Source organism: Quercus robur, chromosome 11 (genome assembly GCF_932294415.1).
Source record: "Quercus robur chromosome 11, dhQueRobu3.1, whole genome shotgun sequence".
NCBI lineage: Eukaryota > Viridiplantae > Streptophyta > Magnoliopsida > Fagales > Fagaceae > Quercus > Quercus robur.
The window spans coordinates 52,118,619-52,139,864 of NC_065544.1; the positions used below are offsets into that span (position 1 = coordinate 52,118,619).

The 21,246-nt window shown below is 42.1% G+C and overlaps 2 protein-coding genes and 1 pseudogene across 2 annotated transcripts in view; all 3 read left to right on the top strand.

Annotated features, from left to right (window-relative positions):
- Positions 1–21,246, top strand: part of LOC126707482 (TMV resistance protein N-like) — a 227,195-nt gene that overhangs the window by 75,927 nt on the left and 130,022 nt on the right. Inside the window, exon 7 of the mRNA XM_050407159.1 lies at positions 1,966–2,045. The gene's annotated coding sequence lies outside the window, so the exon portion shown is untranslated. The remainder of the gene's footprint in view (positions 1–1,965; positions 2,046–21,246) is intronic.
- On the top strand, positions 4,244–5,131 carry LOC126705214 (uncharacterized). Its single transcript, XM_050404126.1, has one exon. The coding sequence runs from the start codon at positions 4,244–4,246 to the stop codon at positions 5,129–5,131; it is 888 nt and encodes a 295-aa protein (XP_050260083.1).
- LOC126705215 (probable pre-mRNA-splicing factor ATP-dependent RNA helicase DEAH5) overlaps positions 17,368–21,246 on the top strand; it is a 43,286-nt pseudogene continuing 39,407 nt past the window's right edge.

Genomic DNA, 21,246 nt, shown 5'->3' on the forward strand with positions numbered 1-21,246 from the left:
GTTTCTTGAAGTATTTAAAGACATCCTAAATCTACCCAAATACAAGTAAAACGTTTTGTCAAAGGATAAGCCAATTACATAAAACCATGACATGTGTTCTTAACATGTGAAACACATATGTCCTAACATGTAGCTATCTATGTTTGTTTAGTCAAGTAATAGTAATAGAGAATGTACTCTTTAACAGTGCATAATTTAATTATTCATTGAGCTAGTTGTGTGACACAATTAAATTTTGTTGCTTGGAAGGTTTTTCACCAAAAACAATATTAAATATTAGAGGACTTCATCAAATGCTTGGTCTGCATGAACAAAAAGCAAATGTTTACTGAGGTCCTTGACAAGGTTATTTCTAGAGCACAATCTTGGAACGCTAAAATCCTATCCCAAGCTTCCAGAATTACTCTAGTTAAATCCGTCCTACCATCTATTCCCACCTATACTTCCTCTACCTTCAATCTTTCAAAAAACATTTGTTCCAAAATTGATGTCTTAAGCAATTTACTTGGGGTCACTTTGAGGACAAGAATTCTTTTTTCCCAATGTCCTAGACCAAGGTTTGTAAGCCCAAAGATTGTGCATAAATATATATATACGCACACCAATAGAATTCCTTTCACGCGTAGTTTGAAAATTTCCATTGGATTGTTTTCTGAATGATTATTCAAGAAATTCGTTGGGATTATTTTGTTTACTATTTTTATATTTTTATTTTTTCTCTTTTGGAACTAACAACTGTTACTGTTTTGAAATTAATAGCGTTGACCATTGGTAGTTTCATTACATCTTATCAAGCCCTTAGATTAAATAGCATTGGCCTTTGGATTGACCTCTTAGAAATTGCCTGCAACTTGTCCATCAAAATACTTGACTATAAGTTTTTTGTGACATTAGGGCTTTGAAAGTGTATTTCTAGGATCCTTTGACTATTGTGTTTGTTATACTTGAGTTGTGAGGTTTGGATTGATGCTTTAGGAGACAAAGAAAACCTTAAATGTTCAATATGTTAGAACTCCATCTAATTTAAAATTGTTAAGTCCCTTTTAAGTCAAGTTTTTGTGTTTTAAGAATTTGCATAAGCAGTTGGTCTATTGAGAATTACATGAGTTATTATTGCTAGCTTTGACACAGACCTTATGAGAGCAAACTATCCATTGTATTATGTGGATAGATGACTTGATTTGAAAATTTTCAATTGGTTAATTCTAATACAAAATGTCCTTTTTAGCTTATTGTATCCATTTCAATAAATCTTCATATTTTATTTATTTTTTCTTGCATTAGTTTTAACATAGCCAATAATATGTTATTGGGACAGTTCTTGAACCACTCTGCTTCATCCCTCATCAAGCAATAAATCCCAATGGAAGAAAGCAATAACAAATTTTCATGCAGCAGCCTACCAGCCTCTGCTGTTTCAAGATGCTATTGTAAATGGGGTAAAACTTTCAACTGATACTATTTTTTTTTTTTTTTTTTTTTTTTTTTTTTTTTTTTTTTTTTTCCTTATTTTGTTTCTAGGGTAATTGAAGTGACACGTGGTGGGTCCAAAATTTAATATTAAATTTTGGGTCTTAAGAGTTAAATTTTGCATATACTTCCTTATAATGCTTCTCAGATCCACTTGAATTAATCAATGAGCTGAGTAAATCGAACAAGAAACCTTTTCTTTTCTTTTCCTTTTTTTTTTTTTTTTTTTTTTTTTTTGTAGAAACTATATTTTCATATAAGTAAGAACATTAGTGGAAAAATGGATATGATAAACAAGTTTGAAAATCTGAGTTTCTTATTTGAATGCATGGAATTCTCAGATTTTTAAATTATTCCTAATTTTATTTAATGGCATGTCATTTTATGTTCATGTGTTTCATATTTCATCCAATGATGGGTAAACAAGTTTAATGGGTAAACAAGTTTAAGTGAGTAATCATTTTTTTCTTATTCGAGAATTCCTAATACATGTAGAATGGTCAGGAGGAAGAGAAATAAGCAGAATGGTGCGGGTGGTGGTACAATCATGGTCCCCTAGTCCTATGCTAATGGAGGTTAAGGACATTCTTCAAACTTAGGTATTGCCTTTATTTTGATGTGCAGGTTATTTTATTTTCTTGAATATAATTTTTTTGAAGTTCCTCATCTTTGGGCATAAGGCTCTTATTAGTAGTTGGAACTAAGTTTTGGAATTTGAAAATTTCCTCTTCATTTTTAAGTGAATATTCCCTATTGTGTTTTAAGCATAAAATAATGTAGAATAAAAATCAATTAACGTGATTTCTAACTAAATAGCTAATTCACCTACTAACTTAGCTCCCCATAATTTTTATTTCCCACAAGTGACTAGTATTTTTTTTTTTTTTTTTTTTTTTTTGGAAAGCCATCATGTTATGTAAACCATCATGTTATATATGTATTTGTCTTCTTTATTTGGTTATTAGAAAGGATTATAACTGTGGGGGTAAAATTCACAAGTCAACAATGGGTCTTGGGCCCCGCATGGAGTCCTGCCATGACAAAAAGGGAAAATGGGACCAAAAGACTTCCAGCCTAATCCCGTTGGGCCCAACTTATTTAAAAGACGTCCGAGGAGGAATGTCTCCTCGGACACACCAAATACGGGCCCAATGCGCACCCTATCCACAGTGAAGAACCATCCCAAGCAAATGTGGATGGTAGGGTAAGCCTCACAAAGCAGGAAGAAGGAAGAAAATGTTAGACGTCCAAGGAGCAACCACAACTGCCGCATTAAGTGCAAGGAAGCTACTTTTCCAGCCGCATTAATGTGGAGAAGACAAGCGAACAGTGTTACATTGGCCAATGCAACTCACAGAAAAATAAGGTGGATGTCCGATGGGACAGGCACTCAAGTGAAGGTCCGGATGGTAAACAAGTGTAAGGTTCTAATCAATTTAAGGGGGCTATATAAGAGAAGAAGATCCCCCTGAAGAAGGGATCGGAAGGGGAGAGAAGAAAAAGGAAGAGAGAAAGAGAAGAACTCTGTAGTCTTTAAACATAACAAGAGGTGCACTCATACGCCTCCTCGGACCGTGCATCCTGTGGACATAAATAAGATATTCTTACGTTCAGACCGTTGCATGGCATACACCTAACTAACGTTCACTTCGTCCAGCCCTAGTTCTGTAACCCGCTCTCTATAAATTCATTGTCAAGGGTCCTTTGGGCCAGAACCACTTATTTGCTAAGCCTGGACCCCAAAAACCGACCCTACAATTGGCGCCGTCTGTGGGGAGAACTTGTGTCTCGAAAAGTGAAACTATAAGAAATGGAAGGATCAGGTCCGCGTCAAACCGGACGTGCAGATTCCCAACGACAAGACAACTTTTTGAGTCTCCAACGAGAGAAAAATCAGGACATACAGCGAGAGGGCAGTGTGAACACCACCCACACGAGTAGAAGTCGCTCGAAAGGAAAAGATCATGCGTCCCATAAGCGAGACGATTGCAAAGCCTTACAGCAAGAAATCGATGACTTAAAGAAAAAGCTGAGCCGAGCAAAGCGAAAACGTCCTTCACCCGGCTCGGACACTAGCAGTAAGGAGGATAACGAGTATAGGCAGAGATCAAGAACCCCTCCCACCAAGACTTTCTCCTATGAGTAAGAACAACCTCGCAAACGCGGTCGTAAAAGCCCATCATATCAAGGCCTAGCTAACGATGCTATGAGTAAGGCCCTGGATCGTATCTCCCAGTCGCCTTTCACGCGTAGAATAAAAAGGGCAGAGCATCCTCGACGATTCCATCAACCAACCTTTGCTATATACAATGGTCGGACAGACCCAGTAGAGCATGTGAGCCAATTTAATCAGAGGATGGCCGTCCATTCCAGGGACGAGGCGTTAGTGTGTAAGGTGTTCCCGTCCAGCTTGGGACCCATGGCGATGAGATGGTTTGACGCCCTTAAGCCAAATTCCATAGATTCCTTTAAACAGTTGACACAGGCTTTTGGTTCCCGTTTCATTACCAGCAACCGAGTCTCTCGGCCCTTAGACTCCCTTCTACCCTTGTCCATGCGGGAAGGGGAGACACTGAAAGCCTACTCTGATAGATACTGGGAAATGTATAATGAGATAGAAGGAAATTATGATGACGTCACCATTAGTACATTCAAGAGGGGCCTGCTGACAGAGCATGGCTTAAGAAAGTCCCTCACTGGGAAGCTAGTTACCAACGTGCGCCAACTTATGGACAAAATTGATAAGTACAAAAGGGTTGAGGAAGACCAGTAGATGGGGAAGGGCAAAGCTAAAGTTGTCCCTCAGGAGAGGAGGGACTTCAGGTCGGACCGCATTATCAACAATAATAGGCCGAGAAGAGATTACTCGAAACAGTCTGGTTCCACGGGGGCAATAGCGGTCCATGCTGTATTCCGAGAGCCACTACACAAGATCCTAGAGAAGGTGAAGGGTGAACCTTTCTTTCAATGGCCGAATAGGATGGCAGGTGACCCCTCAAGACGTAATCAGAGTCTATATTGCGCGTACCACCAAGAGCCAGGTCACACCACCGATGATTGCAGGAATCTAAGAAACCATTTGGACCGGCTTGTCCGGGAAGGGAAGTTAAGGCATCTGTTACATCGCCTTGAAGGATGGCAGAAACAGTCAAACATTGAAACCAGACAAAGTACATTGAGGCCACCCCTGGGCACCATAAATGTCATTCTTGCCGCACCTGGAAGGATCGGTTCTAGCCCCTCCAGAGTAATGTCAGTGGGCAGATTCCCGACTGAGGCGAACGATAGAGAGTCCAAGAGAGCTAGAGTAATTGCCTCGCCTTTAATTGGGTTCTCAGATGAGGACAAACAAGGAACCCTCCAACCCCATGATGATGCCCTAGTTGTCACGCTCAGAATTGGAGGTTATGACGTGAAAAGAGTGCTGGTTGATCAAGGTAGCGCCGTGGAAGTAATGTATCCTGACTTGTATAAAGGATTGAACTTGAAGCCAGAGGACTTGTCGGCATATGGCTCCCCTTTGGTCAGTTTTGAAGGAAAAACCGTTACCCCGAAAGGCATGATTAGGCTGCCTGTACAAACAGATTCAGACGTGGTAGAGGTAGACTTCATTGTAGTCGATGCTTATTCCCCCTACACGGCCATCGTGGCCCGACCGTGACTTCATGCACTAGGGGCTGTGTTATCGACTTTACACTAAAAAGTGAAATATCCATCAGGAGGGTGAGTGAAAGAAGTCGTTGGGAACCAAGGAATGGCTAGGCAATGCATGGTGTCGGCAATCTCACGACGACCAAATAGTGAACCTTCCACCTCAGCCGAGAACGGCTTATAGCAATTAATGACCCCGGTCCCAACTGCGGGTGGTGAAGGACCAGCCATGGAGGTGAGCTGTGAGGATCTGGAGAAAGTACTTGTCGGATCATACCCTGAGAGGTTTTTTCAGGTCGGCTCAGAATTACCACCCCAGGAGAAGTCAACACTAATTGATTTTCTTCGACAGAATGTGGACGTATTCGCCTGGGACCCCTATGAGGCCCCCGGGGTTGACTCAGATTTCATCTGTCATCACCTTAATGTTAACCCGGCTGTAACGCCTAAGAAGCAGCCTCCTTGGCGACCGTCGAAAGAACATACAGACGCTGTGAGAGAAGAGGTTGCAAAATTGAAGAAAGTAGGGTCTATCAAAGAGGTTTTCTACCCCGAATGGTTAGCCAACACAGTCATGGTAAAAAAGAAGAACGGGAAATGGCGGGTCTGCGTAAACTTCACGGACCTAAACAAGGCCTGCCCGAAGGATCCCTTTCCCATGCCACGGATAGACCGATTGGTAGATTCGACAGTCGGACACCCCCGAATGAGTTTTTTGGACGCCTTCCAAGGCTACCATCAGATACCCCTGGCTGCCGAAGACCAAGAAAAAATTGTTTTTGTCACCCCAGTCAGAAACTATCATTATAAGGTGATGCCCTTCGGCTTGAAGAATACCGGGTTGACCTATCAAAGGATGATGACCAAGATGTTTGAACAGCAGATGGGTAAGAGAGTTGAAGTGTATATAGATGACATGGTGGTAAAAAGCAAATTGGTGGCTGACCACATCAGAGACCTCGGCGACGTCTTTCAAATTCTGAGAAAGTACAAGCTACGACTGAACGCATCCAAATGTTCATTTGGGGTGGGATCAGGAAAATTCTTGGGTTATATGGTGACCCACAAAGGTATAGAAGTTAACCCTGACCAAATAAGAGTCATTCATAGCCTGCAGCCTCCTCGGAATCCCAAAGAGGTCCAGAAGCTCACCGGCATGATAGCTGCTTTAAACCGTTTCATCTCACGCTCAACAGACAGATGCAGGCCTTTCTTCCTCCTATTGCATAAGTGGAAGGGTTTCGAGTGGACTGAGGAGTGTGCTTTAGCTTTCCAACAGCTCAAGGAATACCTCACCCGACTGCCAATTATGTCCAGTCCCGATGCCGACGAGGTGTTGTTCGCCTACATCGCAGTAGCCTCCCATGCAGTGAGCTTAGTGCTAATCCGAGAAGACAACGGCACGCAGCGACCAGTCTATTACGTGAGCAAATCACTGCAGGAGGCAGAGACCCGTTATCTCCCCCTCGAAAAGGCTATGTTGGCCATCGTACAAGCCACACGAAAGCTCCCCCACTATTTTCAGGCATATACTGTAGTTGTGCTAACTCAACTTCCGTTGAGGTCCGTCCTCCGCAGCGCCGACTACACAGGCAGAATTGCAAAATGGGGAACGATTCTGGGCACCTTCGACATTAGATACATGCCTCGCACCGCTGTAAAAGGTCAAGTCCTCGTCGATCTAGTAGTTGAATTTGTGGAGCCCACACTAGAAGGAAAGGAAGTGTCGGGATCACTAAGTGCTGATGAGAAACTGATCAGCACAATCTCTCAGCATGAACACAATTGGTGGAAAGCACACATCGACGGTGCAACGAACCAAAGGGGATTAGGGGTGGGACTCGTTCTGGTCTCTCCCGAAGGGATAACCATAGAAAAGTCGTTAAGGCTTGGATTCTCAACCACGAATAACGAAGCCAAGTATGAGGCGCTATTGGAGGGAATGTCAATGATCCGGAAAATGGGTGGAAAATTCGTGAACATGTTCTCGGATTCGAGACTCATCGTGGGACAAGTAAACGGGGAGTTGGAGGTAAAGGATGAAAGAATGCAAGAGTATCTGGTCCGGGTTAAGCACCTGCAGACCCATTTCTATCACTTCCGTTTGACGCATGTACCCAGGAGCGAGAACACCCATGCTGATTCTTTCGCAACGCTAGCCACCTCCTCGGCTCAGCCACTTCCTCGGGTTATTTTAGTAGAAGATCTCTTCCGTCCAATAACGGAGAAGGCCAACGGAATTCGGGTACACAACGTTAGGGCAAGACCTAGCTGGATGGATCCTCTGGTGCTGTTCTTAAAGCACGACACCTTGCCAGACAATAAGGTTGATGCCGACAAAATCAGGAGGAAAGCTGCTCGATTCTGGTTGTCTGAGGACTTCAAACTTTACAGACGCTCGTTCTCAGGGCCATACCTGCTGTGTGTGCACCCAGTGGCTACTGAACTCATCCTGGAGGAGTTACACGAAGGAATTTGCGGAAGTCATACGGGGGGTAGGTCCCTGCCCTATAGGGCCATAACGCTGGGTTACTGGTGGTCGAGCATGCATAAAGAGGCTCTGGAATATGTGAAGAAGTGCGACCAATGCCAAAGGTTCGCCCTGAACATACACCAGCCAGGCGAAGAACTTAACCCGCTGTCCAGCCCTTGGCCATTCGCACAATGGGGCCTAGACATACTAGGACCATTCCCCAAAGCAATAGGGAACAAGAAATTTCTTCTCGTCGGCACCGATTACTTCACAAAGTGGGTTGAAGCTGAGGCACTGGCAAATATTAGGGACGTCGATGTCAAGAAATTTGTTTGGAAAAATATCATCACTAGGTTCAGGACCCCACACACCCTGATCTCGGACAACGGGCTCCAGTTTGACAGTAAAGCCTTCAGAAGATACTGCAATGAGCTGGGAATTATCAACCGATACTCCACACCAGCTTACCCACAGGGTAATGGATAGGCGGAAGCCATCAATAAAACCATAGTGAATGGGCTGAAAAAGAGGTTAGATGACGCGAAAGGAAGATGGGTTGAATAGTTAGCCCATGTCTTGTGGACATACCGTACCACACCTCGTTGGTCCACGGGAGAAACCCCCTTCTCAATGACCTACAGAGCCGAAGCTATCATTCCACTGGAGATAAACTTCCCAACATAGAGGACTACTGCCTTCTGCCCCATTGCTAATAACAAACTTCTGGAAAAAAGCTTGGACCTCATTAAAGAAAGAAGGGAAAGTGCAATGGTCCACCTAGCATACTATCAGCAAAAGCTCAAGCAGGGGTACGACGCCAAGGTGAAGTCAAGGCCATTGGCGCCCGGAGATCTGGTACTGAGGAAGGTCCTGGGTACCATGAGAAACCCTGCATGGGGAAAACTCGGACCAAACTGGGAAGGCCCATACCATATCACCTCTGTAGCCAACATAGGAGCCTACTTTTTGGAAGATTTGGATGAACATATAGTGCCCCGCCCTTGGAATGTAAATAACCTGAAAAGGTACTGTTATTAATGAATGATGTAATTCTTGGCGTCCCACCAGTGTTCAACCATTTTCACAAAGTGTTAAACAGAATCCAAGTCCTGCCTGACTCCTCGGACCATAGACTTGAGAGAAATTAACAATTCAATCATTTTTGCAAAGTGTTAAATAGAACCCAAGTCCTGCCTGGCTCCTCGGACCACATACTTGGGGGAAATTAACAATTCAATCATTTTCGCTAAGTGTTAAACAGAACCCAAGTCCTGCCTGGCTCCTCGGACCACAGACTTGGGCGAAATTAACAATTCAATCATTTTCGCTAAGTGTTAAACAGAACCCAAGTCCTGCCTGGCTCCTCGGACCATAGACTTGGGGGAAATTAACAATTCAATCATTTTCGCTAAGTGTTAAACAGAACCCAAGTCCTGCCTGGCTCCTTAGAACACAGACTTGGGGGAAATTAACAACTCTATCATTTCCACAAAGTGTTACACATTGATTATCATCTTCTTTTAGAAATTCACCCATTCGTGCTTGGTTCTCAACAGTTAGTGGCAGAATAAATATTCATTTATAATGAAAGCAGAAAAGTATCAGCGTAACAAAATTTAAAGGGAAATGACAACATTCATTAAAATGCAAAAGCGTTCTTTTCACATACATTAACAGTACAAAATGTAAGGATTAAAGAAAAACAGTTACAGATATGACCCTACACTATTTTTCTAAAATCCTAACCCTAAGTAGGCTCAGGATGATCATCTCCCGCCTGAGGCCCCAGAACAGCCTCTTTGGCTTGCGCAACAACGTCCCTGATGGAGAGACTGTCCTCGGGCGATTTATCCTTTGCGGCCGGCTGTGTCCCCTCAGCCTCGGGCACATGAGAGTCCGAGATTAGGTCCTTCAAAGGAAGAGGTTCCTCAAGAGCAGCCGACTCCGGAATCTCCCGAATATCCTCCGGGAAAAAGATATTCTCAGCTTTCCAGAGATCAGAGTCCGCTGGAACTGCCGCCCGATCCAAGGCTACACCCCAAGACATTGTGATGTAATCCCTGCATACGGCGGCCACCTCTTCAGTCTCGGTGTCCCTAACACCACGATCATATGAGGTCGACACCGCTTTCTCAGCCGCCTTTCTGGCCACGCGAGCCATTTCCTTGACCTTTGCAAGCTCGACCCTAAGATCTGAAACCGCCTGCTTCTCTGTCGCAAGATTTGCCTCGGACTGTTGCAGCTACTTGCGCAGATCCTTAGCCTGCTTGGTGACGTTTTTATGTCCAGCCTCAGCGCTCACGCGAGCCTTCTGCGCCTCCTTCACCTCACTGCTTAGGCGATCCTTTTCCTGCCTAAGGTCGTCGGCAACCGTCTCAGCAGCAAGGCGGGACTTAGCCTCATTGAGTAGGTCTTCGCGAGCCTTCTTGGCCCACTCCTCGGCAACGTAAATTTGTTGAGTAACCTACGCAAAAAATAGAGACCAAATTAAAAGATAATGACGAACAAACATATATAGAATAAGAAAGCTTGATAAGAGAAGTTTTACTTACCATAGCCATGTCCCTTTTTAGCGACATGAAAAGGTCTGGCTGTCGAGTAGCCCGAAGACCTTCCATATCTCGAGGCAAAAGGAGGGGCTGTTGTAGGGCCTCAGCCAGGAATGACGCTTGTCCTCGCTGGGCCTTCCAGAGAGTTGCGTCCCAAGAGATCGGGGCACTGTCCAGCTCGAGCCGTGGCGACCAGGTCCGCTATTCCTTTCGAATGGCAGCCTCGTCTCGGCTGTCAACGGACCTGGTCCTCTTGTCCTTGGGCTCTTTGCCCTTCTTCTGATGCTTGGCCTTTTCAGGGCCGACCTCACCCTCCTCTAGTTCCTCCACAGGCCTCTTCTGCCTCAAGTTGGGCATAGGCTGTAGAGCTGGGTCGGACGAGGGAGGAAGGGGAGGAGGAGCTTTGGAAGTGGGTTGCTCCTTTGGGGCATCCTTGGAAGACTACCCTTTGTTCCTGTTAGAAAGGAGGCCCTTGAGACCGGACCTAGGTTTCAGATCCATGCCTTCTTCCTCGATTTCTTGGCTGGTATCGGCTTGGGCAATTACCAAACCAAGATTGGGGGCTGCCGAGGATCGGTCTAGGTCTGAATCGGAGTCTGAAAGCTCTACTGGCCTGGCCGACACCTCTCCCTCCTCGGCAAAGTGGAATTGGTCTATCTGGTCCTCCAAGGACGATTGAGAGGAACCAGCTTCCTCCTCAGGGACAACTGCTGCAGGAAGGACACGCTGAGCAGGCAGCTGGACGTGAGGTAAGTCTCTCGAGGCGAGAAATCCCGATATGGAAACGTCAATGCGTGCTAATCTTGGACTACCGGCCCTGATGGCTTAACTAGCGTCCACCAAAGATCGCAAAAGGGGAATGTAGTCCAAAATCAAAGGAGCGGCCCGCAGTTGTCCGTCCGCGGTCACGAAAATCTCAGATCTCAGGAGATAATTTAGCGTCGGGACGTTGACCAAGCTCAGCCGAGGAGACGTTCGCTCTTTATCTACAAAGCCCATAGAAAGGGTTACGTTAGTCCGAGGAGGCAAGTACACCAAACTAATGTTGAAAAAAGAAAGGAAAGCTCAAAACTAAGGTCCCCTCCAGGGGATCTAATTCTACGATGCCCCACCTGGTATTCCTGCCCTGACTGGACAGTGAATACCGTCGTGCCATGGTCCGGAGACGATCAAAAGGTCGTCCTTCAAGCCTTTGTTGGACTTGGGAAGGCAGGATATCAACCTCACCTCGTCGGACTTGGACTTTAGGTAATATGAGTCGCCGAGTTTATGGCATTCATATTGATGAACCACATCATGCCATGAAAGGCCGAGGTTCATCTGATCATTCAGGACATTTGTGCATCCCAGGATCCGGAACACGTTCGCGGCACACTGGTGGGGGGCCAACCTATGACCATGTAGATAATCCCTAGTTATCCTCCCCATCAGAATCGTCATTCCTCCTTCCACGAAGGCTATCATTGGAATGGCGACCTGTCCTATCCTTCTCTTGATCAAAATTTCCTCCTGATGGCAGTACTCTAAACCTACTTCCGGTGGAATACGATACTTCGCCCTGAAGCCTTCCATACCGGCCGGAGAGTCTACCATTTTCCCAAGCTTACCCATCCCCCCTAATCCTAGACAACGCGAAGACGATTTACTTAAGGAAAAACACCGGGAAGGGTAACGGAGAAGAAATGTGCACTTACGGGTGAGAAACTCGATGGGAATCTCCAAGGGAACGACTGCGAAGGCGTGAACGCGTTGAAGGAGAAGGTACTGGAGTGCTCTGGGTACTTGAGTGTTTGTCAAAAAATGGGGAGTGAATTCCTTTAAAAATCTTATATACCCAGGGGAAGTTGGGCAGACATACTCCCGCCTAGAGAAAGGAAAATAAGATTAACCGTTGATCTGGTCCCCAACCGTCGGATCAAAAGGGCGTAAAAACGCTAAATGCAACAATTAGCTCCTCCCAAGTCATTAAACGCCTTCAGCATTAATGAGGCACGTGGGAAGCGTATCCCTGCACGGGTGAAGCAGGAATCCCCAATAAATGATCCTATGAATATCAAAATCCCGCCTTTCCTCCTAGGACAAGAGAGAAAGAGCCGGAATTTTGAGGGGTTATTGTGGGGGTAAAATTCACAAGTCAACAATAGGCCTTGGGCCCTGGGCGGAGTCCAGCCATGACAAAAAGGGAAAATGGGACCAAAAGACTTCCAACCCAATCCCGTTGGGCCCAACTTATTTAAAAGACGTCCGAGGAGGAATGTCTCCTCGGACACACCAAATACGGGCCCAATGCGTGCCCTATCCATAGTGAAGAACCATCCCAAGCAAATGTGGATGGTAGGGTAAGCCTCACAAAGCAAGAAGAAGGAAGAAAATGTTAGACGTCCAGGGGGCAACCACAACTGCCGCATTAAGTGCAAGGAAGCTACTTTTCCAATCGCATTAATGTGGAGAAGACAGGTGAACAGTGTTACATTGGCCAATGCAACTCGCAGAAAGATAAGGTGGATGTCCGATGGGACAGGCACTCAAGTGAAGGTCTGGATGGTAAACAAGTGTAAGGTTCTGATCAATTTAAGGGGGCTATATAAGAGAAGAAGATCCCCCTGAAGAAGGGATCGGAAGGGGAGAGAAGAAAAAGGAAGAGAGAAAGAGAAGAACTCTGTAGTCTTTAAACATAACAAGAGGTGCACTCATACGCCTCCTCGGACCGTGCATCCTGTGGACATAAATAAGATATTCTTACGTTCAGACCGTTGCATGGCATACACCTAACTAACGTTCACTTCGTCCAACCCTAGTTCTGTAACCCGCTCTCTATAAATTCATTGTCTAGGGTCCTTTGGGCCAGAACCACTTATTTGCTGAGCCTGGACCCCAAAAACCGACCCTACAATAACAATATCAAAGACATTTTTGTAAGGTGTTTCATGATTTCATTCTCAACAATTTAAGTAACTAAAATACTATTACTTTATTCTGCCGTTTATCTTCCAAAAAAAAAAAACTATTACTTTATAACTAATGATGTATAAAACCTCGAGGATGAATCTCATTTTTTTGTAATGCGTTATTTGTAAGTATAATCTACCTTCCAGAATATCATGAAAAAAAGAGTGCCAAACAATTTTTTTTGGTTGCTTGAAAGTGCCAAATTAACGTTATTAGAAATGGTGACAGTAATGTGGCAGACTACCATACTAATGACATGGGGTAACTTTTCCTGATTCTTCTTATGGCCCTAAAATTCTACAATAACTTTTTTAATTTCTTCAACGTTTTAATTTCTTTAAGGGCTAATCATTTTTATGTGTGCGATGATGTATTATACTATTATACTTTAGACTACTAACTATAGTCTAAAGTATCCATTTTAACTTTCTTAATTTTAATGCCAAGTGACCCATTTATGATACTCAATGAGAAAGCTGAGATGACCATTTCATTATTATTCTTTGCTTGATGACCATTTCATTATTACTATTATTGAATATTTTCGTGTGCAATGCATAAATGACCATTTCATTATTACTTTCTTCTTCTTCTTCTTCTTCTTCTTCTTCTTCTTTTTTTGCTTCACGACCATTTCATTATTGCTATTATTGAGTCTTTTTTAGTTTTTTTTTTTTTTTTTTTGTCATTTAATTTTGATATATTATTATTATTTAGTAAGTTTTTTCAATTGGTTGCATTGATGTCAAGCTTATGATGAGCTAGTAATAAATACAAACAATTCAAGTCTAAATCTTAGATAATTTTCTTTTAGCCTTTTTTGCTTTAGTTAGTTTTCCATACAAATTAATTAGATTGTTCATATTTTTGCTGTAATTTTTTCTCTAAACTAATGAGCATATCTTTCTTTTTTTATGTTGTTTCAATTTAGATACTTTGTATACGAAGATCTTGGACATAAGAAATTGTGATTAAGTTGAACGATCTGCACCTATTCTCATTCAATTTTGGAGATACTATTAGACCAACTTGTTCTTTTATTTTGTATTGTATTTAGTAGAATTTCACGAATAGTGTAGTATGTAATAGTGATTTTTTAAAATTATATATGTAATAGCAGTGTAATGAGAAAAATTATTTTAGTACCTCCAAATATCCTGACTAAACTAATGTTCTATATGTTTAATAACCATGCATAGATTACATACTAGTTTTAGTAATGTGGATGGTGAGGTAATGGGTTCAAGACCCACCAGGAGTGTCTGAAACTTGGTAATAAAGTAGAGGACATGTTTTTATTGGTAATAAAAATTTTAAAGCACCACACCATATCCTAAAAATTTTGCTAAATTACCAATTTCTCACAAATCACCAAGCTTAGCCTTCAACCTAAGATGAACGGATGTTGAGTGTACATACACTCAAAAGGCATAATACTCACATACTAGGCAACTAAATGGACTTTGCAACTGATACAGGCACAAACCAAACTAGAGTGTTAGATTCTGTCACAACTAAGAAATAAACATAGATAAGAGAAAAGTGGAGAATCATTCTAGATCAAAATAAATGAGAGAGAGTCCTTATGTACTGTTTTCAGTTAATAACCAATTTTGTAAACCCAATAATGTAATTCATGACATCAATTGTAGAAATCCCATTCTAAAGCGTCTCCTCTAGATAGGTTTTCTCACTAGGGTTGAAGAAAACGTTTACGACATCAATTTTTGTTTTCAAAGAAATTGTTCGTGGTCCAAAGAAATAAAAAGAGTGGGTGGGACCCCAAAAAAAAAGCCCAAGGCTTGCACAACTTTGCTTAGCACGAAATCAGTACTAATCTATATAAATATATATATATATAAAATCGAAGCCTCAGCTGGCACCACAATTTTCCACGTCAGCACAATATTTAAAAAATAAAAATAAAAACATTATAACACCTCAAAACCCTAGCAACCTTACCCCTCTCTCAAGTTAAGAAATATAAAGCCACAGTTTCTGCAAACTCTCTCTCTCCAAACGTAAATATCAAATTCAACCCCTTTAATTTCTCTTTATATTTTTGAGGCTTCTATAGAGTTATAGTGAGTTATGCTGATTTTGTTTTTTGTGTGTGTATATAGATGGTCATAATACTCCGGTATTCCAAGAGAAGTTTGTGTTTTCGTTAATTGAAGGCCTTAGAGAGATAAGTGTTGCAGTTTGGAACAGCAATGCAAAAGACGATTTCATTGGCAGCGGAAAGTAATTACTTTGTCTCATATTTTTGTTTTTTGAATTGATTTTGTGTGCTTTTTAGACCCTTTTGGATCAATTTTGTTAATTGGGTGTTTTTTTTTTTTTTTTTTTTGATAGGGTCCAATTGGGGAAGGTTCTTTCAAAGGGTTACGACGACCGCACTTGATGTCTGTATACTAATAGGGGGGTAAGTGCTATAAATTACTAACCCTTTTAAGTGTATAATCTATTTCTAAAATTATCTATAATATTTTGTCCTCCGAAAATTTTATCTCTTTAATTTTAGTATATTGTGTTTCTTAAGTTATAGACAGATTTTCTTTGTTTCTTATTTTCAATAATAAATCATTTTATTGCAATACCGGTAATTGTTTGAGAAATCCAATATGTTCATATCTCTATAGAATAAAGAATAGTAGAAGCCAATTTTATTACAATTACAAAGTATAGCATGAAAGATAATGGAATTAATTGTTGTAATTTTTATTTTCTTTCCATGTTTTGAATTTCCATGTTTTTATTGTTGATGAGAAATTAAGGCTCAGTTGCACAATATGTGTAAATTCTTCAGAAGGCTACTTTAAATAGTAAGTCAATGTGTCTCTTACATTTGGGTATTAGTTAGAATTATTTTCAAATGATTGTACCAATAAAAGTGAATGTGTATAAATTTTGTTTAACTATCCCGTGCATCGCATGGGTTAGCGACTAGTTGAATGAATTATGATTATTAAAAAAAAACAAAATAAAATAAAGTCTTCACCCAGTGAAATTAAGTACTAATAAATTCTTTTATTATTGCATATACATTCGGTCTGCTAAAAGGCCTAGGCCCAGCTGCGTATAGCATGGCCTTGATTTTATGAGCCATTGCTAAAAGGCCTAGGCTCATTGAGTTTTTATTATATAAATCCTCGCATCTCTATCTTTTTTCCTTCATTGTATCTCTCTAGCGGCCAAAATGGGTAACTAACAATAAATTTTCAACTATCCAGTTAGGAGACAATGTTTGCAAATTATATTTTTTACTAGCATCTCAAGTCTAAGAGACTCGATTTTGGCCTATAAATCGAGTCTCAAATACTCGATTTCCATGGTTTGATTTATAAACCAAAAAAATTTTAAAAAATTTGAAGTCTCAGAGTGAGAGAAAGAGCGACCCAAAAGCTCTCAGGCTCAAATACCCATCTTCAATCCAAACCCCAAATCTCAAAAACCCAGTCAAGCTCAGTAGCCCATCTTCCGTCAACGAAGTAGGGGCTCGCACGGCCCCTGGGTCGCACTACCTGGGGCTTGCACTGCCCCTGGGCCGCGCGGCCCCTGGGTCACGCATTTGGTGGTTGCGATGGTGGCGGCCTGGCCATCTGTTGGTTGCAGTGGTGTTTTTGTTTCTTGGATTGAAGCATGAGAAAGAGAGAGCAGCCTTTTTGGGTTTCTTTTCTTCTTCGACTTTTTTTTTTTTTTTTTTTTTTTCTCTGGCTCCTGCTCTGATTTCTTTGTTTGTGTTGTTGTTCTGATTTCTTTGTTGGTGTTGTGGTATTTTATCTTCTTAGAAATTGAGTCTCTAAGACTCGATTTCCAAGTGGTCGCCATGTGGAAAATGTGACAACTTAGACACAATCAAAACATGAAAATCGACCCTCAAAGACTCGATTTATAAACCCTAAATCGAGTCTCTTAGGCTTGAGATACTAGTAAAAAATATAGTTTGCAAACATTGCCTCCTAACTAGATAGTTGAAAATTTATTGTTAGTTACCCATTTTTGCCCTCTCTAGCTATTTCTGTATCTTTTTCAACAATGGCTCCCGCTAAAGACGATGGGTTTAAGAAACTCGAATACCTATCACTCGTCTCCAAGGTCTGCTCTGAACTCGAAACGCATTTAGGATTTGGAGAAAAAGTTCTTGCCGAGTTTATCATCGACTTTGGTCGACACTGCAACACTGTCATCGGATTCGACTCCAAACTGAAAGAGAGTGGCACTGAGTTGCCTGATTACTAGGTCGGAGACGGGTGAGAGGTTTATCATCGGCATATGAAGAAGGATGCTTATGGACATGAACAATCCCTTAGCTTTGGATAGAGGTCAAAGCTGTCGATTGAGGAACAAAGGCAAAGCTTGCCAATCTATCAATCAAAGAAGGAACTCATTCAGGCTATGCATGAAAATCAAGTCCTAGTTGTAATTGGTGAGAATGATTCAAGTAAAACAACTCGGGTAACTCAATATCTAGCAGAAGCTAGATACAAAACAAAGGGTAAAATCGGTTGAAGAGTTTGGTTGTCGAGTCTCCCATCCCTACAACCGACTAAACCTCCGGAAGTCTCTGTATTTCAAGCCAAGGCACATATTTCTTCCGTGCGTAGGAAAGGGGCTTCTATGCTAGGAGATGTTCTTCTAAATAGGCTTTCGAATCTTTCTATAGACACCATCCTCCCACAAGCTGAAATACATGAAATTTATAGTGGGGTTGAAAGTTTTGGAGTGGACCCTCAACACTTGCGTGAGAATGTTGACAAATATTGTGAGGGTATTGCAGACTATTTGAAGATGAAGGAATTTCTGAACAAACGACCAAGTCCTGTTATCTTAACTCAATGCCAGACTGAAGTTGAATTCCTCCTTTCTGAAGCATCGCAGAAGAAAGCATCTTTGAAGACCGAACTTGATGCTGTTAGATTGAGGATGGTTGACCTGAAAACAGAGCTCATCCAGCTAGAGCAATCGCTTTCTCAAATTGAGACTCATCAAGTTGAACAAGACAATGTTGTGCAAGACTTAGAAGAACAACTTGAAGAAGTCAAATCTGCCCCCGTTCTTGAAGACCAGGATATGGAGGCTTTAGAGAAGATACGAGTCCTTCTGGAAGATAATCGTTCTAGCTTGAAAGATTTGAAATGGATGTCATAATTTCTTTCATTTTAATTCCCTTCATACATGTCATCATGCTTTCCTCTTGTACTATTTTCCTTTCGTCAATCAATAAAGGAGACTTTATTATCTGTTCCTTCATTTTTTTTTTTAGTGCGTGACTGAACTCAGGAAAAGATACTAAGTTGCCTACGTACCCTAGAGAGGGATCAAGTCATCACGTAGTTCAAAAGATTTTTGTTTTTGTTTTTGTTTTTGTTTGTTTGTTTGTTTTTTTTTTTTTTTTTTTTTTTTTTTTTTTTTTTTTTTTTTTTTTTTTTTTTTGCAAAAAGGGGGGCGCAGTGTGTAATAGTGGGTATCACCACTGATCGAACCCGAGATGGCCTCAAGGGTGACACGGGCGTCCAACCGCTACGCCACACTCGCAATTGTTGACATGGAGTGAGATTAATTTCTCCTTATTGGTACGCTTTGAAGGGTAATGGGAAGACATCATGTACTCTTGCAGCGCTATAGTGGGTAGTTTAAGCTCTTACCGAGGAGCAATTCTTGATTTTCAAGCATAGAAGCGTTTGAGGAACTTCCCATTGATGGGGCCGATCCTTACACCATCATTATCAATCAACTTGTAAGCTCCATTGGTGTAGACTTCTTGCACAACATAAGGTCCATCCCATTTTGAAGTGAACTTATTGCCTGTACGATGAGTTGTGATGATAGGTCTTCGAACGGCGAGGACTAAGTCACCAACTTGGAATGATCGTGGTTTGACCATTTTATTGAATGCGTTTGAAAGACGAGCTTGATAGCATTCAAGGCATTGTTGGGCCTCAAGCCTTTTTTCATCAAGTGCCTCTAATTCTTGCAACCTGAGCTTGGCATTTTCTTCTCCAGTCAATCCTTCTTGAATGGCAATCCGTAATGATGGGATTTGGTGTTCTAAAGGAAGGACGGCTTCCACTCCGTAGACAAGAGAATATGGCGTTGCTTGAGTAGGCGTTCGAAATGTTGTTCGATATGCCCATAATGCTTCTCCGATTCTTTCATGCCAGTCTCGCTTTGTCTTGGATACCACTTTTTTCAACAAACTGCCAAGTGTTTTGTTAAACGCTTCAGCTAGTCCATTTGCCGGGGCATTGTACATGGAGGAGTTGTATTGTTTAAATTCAAACTTTTCGCATAGCTCTGTCATCAGCCTATTGTAGAATGGTTTGCCATTATCAGTTATGATATATCGAGGGACACCATACCGATAGATCAAGTGAGTTCGAATGAAATTGACCACCGTTTCTTTCTTCACTTCCCTAAGGGGTACAGCTTCCGCCCATTTTGAGAAGTAGTCAGTTGCAGCCAAGATGTACAAGTGGCCACCGGATGACTTTGGTAATGGCCCTATCGCATCAAGTCCCCATGCATCAAAAGGCCAAGAAGCTACAGTTGGGTGTAGAGGTTCTGGCGGCTGATGGATGAAGTTCGCGTGATATTGACAAGCTTCGCACTTCTTAACGCACTCCATAGAATCTTGTATCATCGTAGGCCAATAGTAACCCATTCGTTTGATCCTATAGTGTAACTTAGGACCTGACTGATGTGCGTCGCATATGCCAGAATGAGCCTCCTCTAAGGCTTGTTTAGCCTCCTCCTCTCCTAAGCAACGGAGAAACAATCCATCAAATGATCGGCGAAAGAGAATGTCTTTATAGTAAATGAATCGAGCAGCCCTCCGCCGAATTTCAGTCCTATGGCGTTTATCATCCGGGAGTCTTCCATGTTGAAGGTATTCAATGATCACTTGTCGCCAATCTTCTTTTTCGACAAGGCATACAGAAATGATGTTGGCTTGCTCTTCTTCTTCTTCTTTAACCACGAGAGGTACCACCCACCTTTGGGAAATAGCGACTTTGGTTGTCTCTTCTTGGGATAATGCTAAGGTAGTAGCCAAATTAGCTAAAGCATCAGCCTGTTTATTCTCCTTCCTTGGTATATGCTCCAATGTGGTGGCCTCAAATTTGCTAGTAATTTTTTCGCATATTTGCAATAGGGGATGAGGTCTTCTTTCTTGACGTCATATTGCTCCAAGATTTGGTTGATAATTAATTTGGAATCCCCAAAGATCTCAAGCTGAGCTATGCCCATCTCAATGGCCATTTGTAGACCAATAATCAATGCTTGATATTCAGCTACATTGTTAGAGCAAAGTTCGCTTAATGAGAACGAGTACAGAAGTATTTGTCTTTGTGGAGAAACAAACACTACACCTGCCCCCGCTCCTTCTCGACGTGCAGCCCCATTGAAAAGCATAATCCATGGTGGCATTTCTTCAATGTAAAACACATCTTCATCCGGGAAATCATCGGAGAACTCTCAATCAGATGGAACTGGGTGATCAGCTAAGAAATCTGCCAATGCTTGTCCTTTGACAGCTTTTTGTGGAATGTATGCAAGGTCATATTGTTGTAGCAAGACTGCCCATCGAGCTATTCGACCCGAAACCACTGGCCTGGAGAGGACATATTTGATCGGATCTGCCTTTGCTATCAAACGGACTGTATATGCTTGCATGTAGTGCTCCAGTTTGTCTATGGCAAAGAAAAGAGCGAGGCACATCTTTTCGATAGGAGAATAATTTAATTTAGCCCCATTGAGAGTTCGACTTAGATAATAAAGGGCTCTTTCTTTCCCCTCTTTATTTTCCTGCGCCATAAGAGCACCTAGAGACTTTTCTTGGGCCGCAATATACAGCACCAAAGGCTTTCCTGGGATAGGAGCACCTAAAACTGGAGGATTAAGCAAGTACCTTTTGATGAGCGCAAAAGCATTGCTACAAGCCTCATCCCATTCAAAGTGCACATCCTTCTTCATCAATCTATTGAAAGGTTGACATCGACCGGCCAAATTTGAGATAAATCGTCGTATGTAGGCCAATTTTCCCTGCAAGCCTCTAAGTTCTCGTAGATTCTTGGGTCTGGCATTTTCTGGATAGCTTCAATTTTGGACTGGTCAATTTCAATACCGCGGTGCCTCACAATGAAACCAAGAAAT

Coding starts and splice junctions, on each gene's coding strand:
- LOC126705214 (XM_050404126.1), top strand. CDS start 4,244: ATGGGGAAGGGCAAAGCTAAAGTTGTCCCTCAGGAGAGGAGGGACTTC.